Source organism: Nanorana parkeri, unplaced genomic scaffold, assembly GCF_000935625.1.
Source record: "Nanorana parkeri isolate BGI_ZX_2015 unplaced genomic scaffold, ASM93562v1 scaffold1437, whole genome shotgun sequence".
In the NCBI taxonomy this organism is placed as follows: domain Eukaryota; kingdom Metazoa; phylum Chordata; class Amphibia; order Anura; family Dicroglossidae; genus Nanorana; species Nanorana parkeri.
The window spans coordinates 400,334-410,395 of NW_017307705.1; the positions used below are offsets into that span (position 1 = coordinate 400,334).

The 10,062-nt window shown below is 45.5% G+C and overlaps 1 protein-coding gene across 3 annotated transcripts in view; it reads right to left on the bottom strand.

Moving 5' to 3' along the window:
- The window catches only part of EFR3A (EFR3 homolog A), a 77,240-nt gene extending 67,573 nt beyond the window's left edge, over positions 1-9,667 (bottom strand). For all 3 annotated transcript variants that reach the window (XM_018569978.1, XM_018569979.1, XM_018569980.1), the window contains exons 1-6: positions 9,595-9,667; positions 6,377-6,504; positions 5,053-5,203; positions 1,950-2,071; positions 1,714-1,863; positions 86-223 (exon numbers count right to left, since the gene is read on the bottom strand). In XM_018569978.1, coding sequence (XP_018425480.1) covers positions 86-223; positions 1,714-1,863; positions 1,950-2,071; positions 5,053-5,203; positions 6,377-6,483 — 668 coding nt within the window. In that variant the 5' untranslated portion in view covers positions 6,484-6,504; positions 9,595-9,667. The remainder of the gene's footprint in view (positions 1-85; positions 224-1,713; positions 1,864-1,949; positions 2,072-5,052; positions 5,204-6,376; positions 6,505-9,594) is intronic.
- Positions 9,668-10,062: the final 395 nt, after the last annotated feature.

The window sequence follows — 10,062 nt, forward strand, 5'->3', positions numbered from 1 at the left end:
TATATATATATATATACACACACACACACACACACACACACACAGACACTTTGATATTTTTATAGACTTATATATTTATACTTACGCAAACACTGGCCGCACGGCATTATTCATATTTCCGTAAGCGGCTCTTCCAAGTAATTCTCTGAAGCAGTTTTCGGCCAGGACCCCAGGGTTCTCCTCTTTTTCAGTGACGCTTGGGGATGCCGGGGGGCCGATGCGGCTGCAAGAGAAAAAAAAATCACTATTCAGGAAACGTTGCTCGCTAACTGCACTGCAAGCGCCGCACAGAGGAGACAACTGAAGGACGGCTTTGATTCCGACAAGGCAGCACTGTCGTTGGATTCCCTGCGAGCAGATGAGTTCATTTTGTACTGTGTTGACATTGTGTGATGGAATATTTGTGAATAGTCGCTGCCATACTGCAGGAGATATTCTTCATGTTAGGCAAAAACCAATCTCTCCAATGTAACAGGGGAAGCATACTTTTATGGAATGATTTATAAATAGTCTGCTCAGCTATATGTCGGTGAAGGTTCTCATTCATCCAGGTCATGGTATAGCTGTAAAAAAATAAGTCAAGGCAACTGGACTTGCTGTATTTTTCTTGAAGACGTTTCACTGGTCATCCAACCAGCTTTCTCAATTCAGAATTGAGAAAGCTGATTGGATGACCAGTGAAACGTCAAGAAAAACACAGCAAGTCCATTTGCCTTGACTTATTTTTTATACAGATATGCTCAGCTATACTTTGGGCGAATGCTGTTCACACCACTAGATGGGGCTGAGGAGCATGGAAATTTCCTATGCTCCTCGGCTCCATTTGGTGGTGTGGATACTATGTGAACGGCATTCACCGACCATGAGGGTGGTCAGATGATTTATAAATCTTCCCCTCAGAGTAAACTGTGAACATGTTGAATTTAAACCAATGAAGAGCCCACAGTCGAGTAGTATTAAGAGACTTTGACACCACCTGTGTCAAAGTCTTGACACCACCTGTGGGCCTGTGTACCCCACTGTCTGCTCCACCCGCAGGCTGCTATCCCACCACAGGCAACAGTAGCTTTAAGAGGGGAACTCCAGCTTTACACCCCCCCCCCCCCCCCTCAAGGGGTACCCCACTGTCTGTTGTGGTTCCCCCCGCCGGCTGCTATCCCACCACGGGCGACAGTAGCCTTAAAGGGAACTCCAGCTTTACACCCCCCTCAAGGCTGGCCATACACGATACAATCCGATTATACAATCTCCTTTTAGATCTACCAGGAAGTGTAAAGTAATACAAGCTCCTGCTTCATTACACAGATTTGGTAATTCTAAAGGAGACTGTACACCCAGACTGTATAGTGTATGGTTAGCTGAACAGTCATCTTTTCCAAAAATACAATGATAAACTCCCATCCCCTCCTTAGCATATCATTATTGCAGAAAAAAAACAAAAACTCAGCTCTTATTTGGGAGCCATCAGTTGCAAAAGAAGTGACGATCTAAATTCTCTGCTGCTCACTGGCTGACTTACACATGGCTGGCATTGGGTGGGTCAGGGATCTCAATCTTTGCAAGACCCTGCGGCCAATCAAAACGACCTTTGATAGCTTTCCTTTTCCAATGTGCACAAGAGAAATGAGAGCTAGAATCTTACTGGCTGGTTGGGCAATAATGTCTCTTCCCTTTTTTTTCCTCTCTGTGTTCTTGTTCTCTTTGCTTACATACCTGTCATTGTCCTCGATCTTCTGCATATTAAACAGCAACGACGGAACGATTTTATCCATGTGTTGCGGCTCCCATATTGTGGCGCGAAGCTCGTCATTTACGGTTTTGCGGACAACACCTTGGATCCCTCGTATGCCTGCAATTCTTATTCTGCGAGACAAGGTGGGAACACATTAACGGGGAAAGAACGCTTGCTACGCGTGTCATGTGAAGGGGAACTTTCATCTTTGACTTACTCTGTCTGCACTTCGGGGTCGCTGTGACAGGAGTGACACATTGCGCTGAACCTGGACACAAAGAAATCGTAGCGCCGGTGATAGGAGGGAGTGTCTTCTTCAATGTTCGCAAACTTGACAAACTAGACGATAAGGAGAGACAGAATGTTTTGTAAAATGTACAAAGTGCACTTCTAGTGATATAAACCATCACAGGGAACACAAGTGCAAGTTAAAAGATTTTATTTGCCGAGAGTTCTACGTTAACCTTTCCTATTCCATCTCATTCAATTCACAAGTCCAATCATGAACAAATGTGGCATAACGCTACCTAGTGTAACTAAAGATGATCAAATTCACAATTGTTTTTGACCAAAGTGACACGGGGGAAAAAAAAAAAAGGAAACAGGATGGAAACTTTGTTAAAGGAGAACTATGGGGTCAGGGCTTTTCCCCATAGTTCTCCTTAGGGTAACGGGAGGACACAAACTAGCGTCCTCCCGTCACCCTAGGCTCAGTATACCGCGAGCTACAGCTCGCGGTATACTGAGACGCCGCAGCGGATCCCGACATCGATGTCGAGATCCGCCCAGCTGCGTGAGTGACAGCTGGCTCTGCCTATCTAGAGGCAGTGCCAGCTGTCCCCGCCCCTCCCCCGTCCGTTCCGCCAGTCAGCGCTGGCAGATCGGAGCGGGGAGGGGAGAATCCATCCCCTCCCCTATCACGGCAGAGAGCCGTGACAGGATCGAGAGGTGAGCGAACTCCGGTATGTGTTCGCTCACCTCCCGATCTACTGAGCCGACCTGGGACAGTCTCATTGTCACAGGTCGGCTAGAACTATGAGGTGAGTGGAAATCACTCATCTCATAGTTCTCCTTTAAGCAGACAAAATTCTAACAGCGAATGTGGTTTTCATTTGGGAAATTCTATTAATTCCCAAAATCCAATGTTAAAATTAAATAAAATTGTGAACGTCATTCTTATGGCATTATTAAATGTTCTGATATTTTTCTTATGGATGTTATTACAAATACGGGACCTTTGTGCTTGGCTAAAAGGTCCCAGCTTTAGCCAAGCACAATGAATTATTGAAGAGCCAGCGCAGACACATGATAGGGAAGGAATACCCTTTGCAAAGTTTATTACCATCTCACTGTCCCACTCTCATGCCATCAAGAAGGAGGCGGAGATCCGCTTTTTCCGCCAACTTTCTAAACCCGTCCCAACACTTATTCCTTACAAAGATCCTCACCGATAACGAACAATTTATTTTCGGTGACTCAATCCGGCTTCTTAAAAACACAGAAACAGGAGCTTAAAAATAGCTCTGGGAGCGATTAGAGAGATAACATCAAACCGGAGCTCGGCTTGCCAAGAGGAGGACAATCTTGACCTACTTTTTTTGCAAGATGAGTATTTTATGAATATTTTACTGAACGGAAAAAGTGGGATCTGAATAAAGACGCAGTTTTGTGCCGAAGACTGACAGCGAAAGAATATGCGGTTATCGTGCCACAAAAAAAGGAGAGGCTTGAAGTTATCAGATCACCGGAGCTAAAATAAAGGAGACGCTGTACAGTTTAAAAATAACGGAGGAAAGAAACAAGTTTCAAAAGAAGAATATAAAATTTTAAAACAATTAAAACTTTTTTTTTTTTGTAGAGCTTTTTTTTTTATGCAAAATGCTGCAAAGGAAATGCAGTTTTTTTTTTTTTTTTTGGGGGAAAGCTGCCCAGAGAGAGGGCATGTATGTGGCAGGCAATAGGTGTCTCACCCCCCACCCCTCAACCTAGAGAGTGAGGAGGACTGGTTCAAAAGTGGTGTGAAAGTAGCCAGTTATGTAAAAATGAAGAAGCCATGCTTGAATAGAGGCGGGGGATGAGACATCTATTGTCTGCCACATACAATGCTGTTTTAACACCTCTCTCTGGGCATAGATCAAGTTGCACAGATGACCATCGCCCAATGCAGACACCTGTATAATGATCCTTACTTGAACACTTCTCTACACAGACCGTGAGGTTACATAATGCTTGCAATGGAGAGCAGTCATTGATCAGTGCGCCAAGGTGTCCACGCTCATCAATGAGAATCTCTTCTGAGCCTTCTTTCATCTAGGCCTGCATTCCAATAGAAAAAAACTTTTGGTCAGCGCAGTCACGTGACCAGAAAAGATTTTTAAAATTGGTCAGCGTGGTCATGTGGCCGCGCTAACCAATGGACCCTCACCATCACAAGCGTTATGTTGCTACACAGCCACAGTGGCATAGTGGTTAATACATCTGCCTTGCAGCACTGCGGGGTCCAGGGTTTGAATCCCGGTCAGGACACTACCTGCAAGGAGTTTGTATGTTCTCTCTGTGCTTGTGAGGGTTTTGTCAGGTGCACCGGTTTCCTCCCACATTCCAAAGACTGAAGGAATGGGCAGGGGAGGGGGCGGGCAGAGCACGTCAGTCAGCCAGCAGGGTGGATCTAGACAGTATTGGTGGGATCAGTGTCGGCTGCAGCGCGGCTCTGCGCTCCCAGCATATAGCAGGGCAATAGCTTGCTATATACTGAGTTTTGAGTCACTGGTTTACATTAGTAAATGCCCTCCTGTGACCCTGAAGTACCCTAGCCAAAAAAAAGGTTGGTCCATAGTTCTCTTCTAAAGTACCTTTCCATGCTTGTGGCATTTATTATAGGCAAGTAAAGCTCCAATCATCTAGAGCAGAGCCAAAACGTCAGCCGTGGTTAAAGGAGAACTATGAGATGAGTGATTTCCACTCACCTCATAGTTCTAGCCAACCTGTGACAATGAGACTGTCACAGGTTGGCTCAGTAGTGTACTGACCCCATAGGTTGGCTATGGGGTCAGTACACTGACCCCATAGTTCTCCTTTAAGCTACAAGTCCCATGAGGCACTGCAAGACTGACAGCAACAGGCATGAACTCCAGAGGCAGATGCATTATGGGATATCCAGTTTCACCAAAGTTGGAGGGCCAGAGCCCTGATCTAGAGGGACAGTGCCCGCTTGGATGGTCCACAGATTGCTCTTTGTTTGAGCAAGACAAGCATGTACACACATTCAACAGTCAAGGGAATTTCGATTCCAATAAGATATTGAAGAATTGACAACTTACAGAATTTGTTCCGTAGACCTGAAGCTTGGGTTCTCCAGACTCTAGAAGCTTGGCCACCATATGCAGAAAGCTCTCCACGAACGGCTTGATGCTCTGGGAGTGGCAGGCCATGAGGAGCTGATCCAGGGCCTCCATTGCAATGAAGACATTGCTAACAATACAAACATGTATTTTACCAACTAGACAATGTATGGGACGTCATTCTTCACAAGCCAATAAAAAACAGAAATTATCTTAAAAAATGACAGCAATAATAAGAGCTGCACTTTGAGACTGGGACACGGTACTAGGAAATGAACCAATATAACAACGTTACCATCCTTATTTTGAGTTTTCACAATAGGAAGACTCTGGGTAGTACAGCCCAACTGCTCTCAAAGTGTTCTTATTTTTGGATACAGTGGGAAAGAGTTAAAATGTATGCCAGGCATTTTTTGTGACCCTACTGTGGAGATTTTCCTCAACTTCCTGTCCCTGTGACAAGGTACGAAATAGAGGAGCGGTTCTCACCAGGACGGGAAGGCATGGACAGAAGTTCTAACCCTTACAAACCGAAAAGATCTGTCTGGCAAATGGCCCTGTCTCCCAATTAAACTCTATCAAGCAACCAAGTACCTGCAAAGAGAGAGGGGGTGTTTACCTTTCCAATTGGCCCTGCCACTAAACCCACCATTTCACTCGTGACAAATGGTCCCCCTTCATCTGCTTGGAAATGGACATCTTACCAAGCGTCCACCTCTGTAATGCAACAGTGTTCCTTCTGGAGTGACATGGAGGTCAGGTGGAGGAACCAGTGGGCACTACAGGTGACCCAGGAGATTGACACTCCCCAAAGTGTCAGTTACCCAGTAGACTTCAAGGGACTAGAGGCCACAAAAGGAGGTGAGTTCAGCAGGGCGGGCAGCAGGAAAGTCAAGTATGCCTTCTTCTCTTTACAAGTACATGCTTGCTTAATTTATTATGCGACAGGGTCACCTCAAAACCTGGTGTTCTAGCCCAGGGGTAGACAACCGCAGAACGCTAACTGCTGTGGAACTACAAGTCTCGTGAGGTACTGCAATAATCTGACAGCCACAGGCATGACCCCCAGATGTGCCAAGGTTGCCTACTGCTGTTCTAGCCCTTCCCCATTGCATTTATAACACAACAAAAACCATCAGGTTGGAGTTGGCCTTCAAGGAGGTTCCAGATTTGTACTGCAGACTCCCATTTCTAAGGAAAAAAGGATTCCTGCTTATTTTTCCTCACCTGAAGTTTTAAACAGCAGTGACAAAGTTTTCCCTCCGACTTTGTACAACTTGAACACAAAACAAACGTCACTCACCCGTAGCGATGCCGCACCACGTCTCTGCTCAACCTTTCCGCCAGGTATGCCCCAATGCGGTCAAGTTTCTCCGGGGCAGACACAGCATAGAATGTGAGTTTCTCCATGTCGGCTTTAACGAGCCCATCCTGAAAACAGAAGAAAAAAAACCCACTTTTTTTTTATGTTCTTTGGCTATACATGCAATTAGCTTAAAGGAGGATTGAACTGCGGAAGCTATTCCCCCAAAAAAGGCAAGCAGAGAGCAAAAAAAATGGTCACCAGTATGGCTTGTGGTCACCTTCCAGCTGATAATTTCCCCTTTACTGATTTACCAAGCCTTGTTCTGCAGTAGAGGCGGCCATCTTGGTAGAGGCAGTGCTTTCCTTCCTCATGTCAGAGCCTCCAGCAAGGAGAACAGTGACATCACCAGATCCCACTCCAAATCTCCAGATTAGCAGTCAGAGGCTGCAGTTAATAGATCTCATGCTGCAGATATACAGCTATGAGGGCTGTAGACAAAAGAGGTGCCTAGACACTCGCATACCAAAAAGGAGCACTGATATTTTTCACAAATTCAAGACAAAAGGGACATTTTTAGGGTTCTGCTTAGGAACAATTAAGATTTCTATATGTTCCCTATAACACAACAAATCTTCACTCTTCGGGTACAGTTCCACTTTAGTGCCCATTCACACGCAGGCATTTTGTTGCTCAAAAGCTAAGCGCGACAAACCGCTCAAGTCAAAGGATCCCATTCATTCAATGGTCCCTGTTCACACCTGAGCATTTTGTTGCAAGCACAAAAACACCAGTCGCTATAAAAAGTACATGAGCTACCTTTTGGCAGATTACAGCACTTTTTTGTCTCATAGACTTCAATAGGAAACTTTACACAACAAAATGCTCAGGTGTGAAGAGGCGCCACAAAAATGAACGGGATTCCTTGACTTGAGCATTCTGTTGCGCTTGGCTTTGAGCGATGTTACGTCTAGGTTTGAATGGAGCCTATGTCAACGATGTTATTAGTGTATGTTCACCTTTTAGAAGATCTTATTTTCTATGTATAGCTTATGCTAATACGTAGGCACAGACAGCCATATCTGTTCATTACATGTTCAGACTCTCCTTTCCTTGTAGTAGTGCTGCACAGTGATTATGCCGGCACATCACTGTACACCGTTTTTGATGCGCTCTGGGCCGTTTTTGGTTAAAAAAAAAAAGTTTAAAAATGGGCTTTTAGTGCGTTTGCATGTGTTTTTGATGCGTTTGCATGCATTCCAGAGCTGGTAAAAAAGTGCAGTTTTTTTACCTGCTCTGGACCCGCACTGAGTTTTGCTCCGGTCTGTAACTGCTCTGCTCCTGGAACGCACTTGGTGTGAACAAGGCCTTAGGACTCATTCACATCATCTCCAGACCAGGCCAGTTTGTTTCCGGACCCAAAATGCATCCCAATGTATCCCTATGCTATTTCTGGCCTCTGTTAACACCAGCACAGTCTGTTCCAGACCAGACCAGAAAAATACTGCTTGTCTCATTTTGTCTGGTCTGGAATGCACTGGAACTGCGGGCAAGTTCACACCATTTTCCAGACCAGATCTGGACCAGAAAATGGTGTGAACCTGCCCTAAGGCAGGTTATGTTTGTCTGGAAACAAAACACTCTGCAGTCTCCAATGATGCCAAATACTCATAGCTCTTCTTGCCGGTCCTGAATTCTGCAGCACTCCCCTGTGTGCCCACAGCGGCCTGAGGAAACACCACCATAGGATGGGTGCTTGATGTCCTGGGCTAACAGGAAGTGGGTTAAATAATGCTGGGTGTCACTCAACCCAGAAAAGCAGCATCATCTGGTGGCAGAGGACTTTCGATGCAAGACTTCTTTTTTTTTTGTATAAATTCAGATTCCATTCAGTATACAATTTTTAAATTAAATCTGATCAAAAAAACCCCAACGCCTGCAATCAACCAACTGGCAAATAAAAACTATAAATTGTATCAATAGCTTGATACGAGCGTGGGCACCTTCAAATTTGGTAGGTTAAAATGCAAATGGCCTATGAGCATTACTCGCCCAAATGCGCCGATACCTTCCCCAATAGCAGAACTTTTGACCGGAAGGCATAGGGGAACATGTAGCCGGCTTCTCAGGCAATCAGGAAGCCAGGTGGCGAGTAATGACCCGCCTCCCGGCTTCCTGATTGGCTGGAAAGCCGCCTCCTTTCTGATTGAAGCCGGCTTCCCAGCCAACACAGAATTTCCAACACCATACAAAGTAAGGAGATAGCTGACGCTCTGCACAGCCGCTTCCCAAACAGGACGAAGGTACTATCTTCTGCACAGGGCCACGCGACCCTCAGACCGTCTGCTTTATTGCATTCAGGTTTTTGTTTCCTTTGTGAGTTTCCTTACATTGTTTAGTGCTACCCCACCTGGCTCGCTAGATAAAACAACTGTGCTAGCCATTTCCTAGCCTTCCATCTCCACTACAAGGCCCCCATTTTACATCTTTAACCCTTTCGCTGCCAAGGACGTATGGCATACGGACCTACAAAAGTGCTTCCAGCTGGCCAAATCTTGCCAGGTTGTGGTGCTCTCATGTGTTGTTGTTTGAAGATGGCTTCCCGGCCAATCAGCATCGAGCCAGCCAAACAGCCGGCTTGATGCTGACTGGCTGGGAAGCCTGCTTCCCAGGCAGTCAGGAAGCCGGGAGGGCGGGTCATTACTCGCTGCCAGGCTTTCTGATTGGCCAGGAAGCCGCCTCAATAAGGATTGGCAGGGAAGCCAGTTTCCTGGCCAAACAACATGGAGCCGGCTTCCCGGCAATCAGGAATCCGGGCGGCATGTCATTACCCGCCGCCCGGCTTTCTAAATTGCCTTGGCACCAGTATAGGTATCGGTGAGTACCGAAAGCAAAATATTGGTACTCAATACTGAAAAATCAGTATTGGTGCATCCCTAATATTTAGTCAATATAATGGCCTAATATGGCCATATAAGGTCAATGATGTCACTACAAGCATCCCACTCCTTTGTTTTATGTGCAGCTAATTGGGTGGCAGTGGATTTGGAGGAGGTCAGGTTCTGTCCGGGTTCGGTCCAACCCCGAGCTACATCCTTTGTCAATGGTAGGAAAATTAGCAAAAGAAAGCTTTGCAGATACATACTTCTACAAGGCCACTTTGTATTTCTTTGAACAGGAATATCAAAGCAGACTAAATAGTAAAAGAAAGAACTTACTTTAGGGTCTTCAGGAAAGATATTATCCACCAGACGTTTATAGCGAGGACGCAGTGCTCCGCAGCAGCCACAGACCCCTATAGACAAGATGAGGCATTAGAAACATATCAGCAAGTCTGTGCGTCATAACGTACAGCATTTCCCTTCTACACGAGCATTTGATCACCTTTCCACCTCCACATTAAAGGCTCAATTTAGCATTTTTTTGTTCTTTGGATGTCATATTCCTAGAAAGATTCAGTAGAACTCCCGTCAGGGTTTTATTGCCAGGCATGTAAAGATGAAAAGGCCAGATGCCAGTCTTGTAAAGTTCAGATAAAAATGTATTTGTAGTCCTGATTCATACAAAGACAACAACGTTACAGTGGCTCAAAGGGCTTCATCAGGGCTTGACATCTCTGAATAAGATGTATGCTGGACTGGTGAGATAGGAAGAATCCAGATGGAGCAGGAGAAGATCGATTCAGA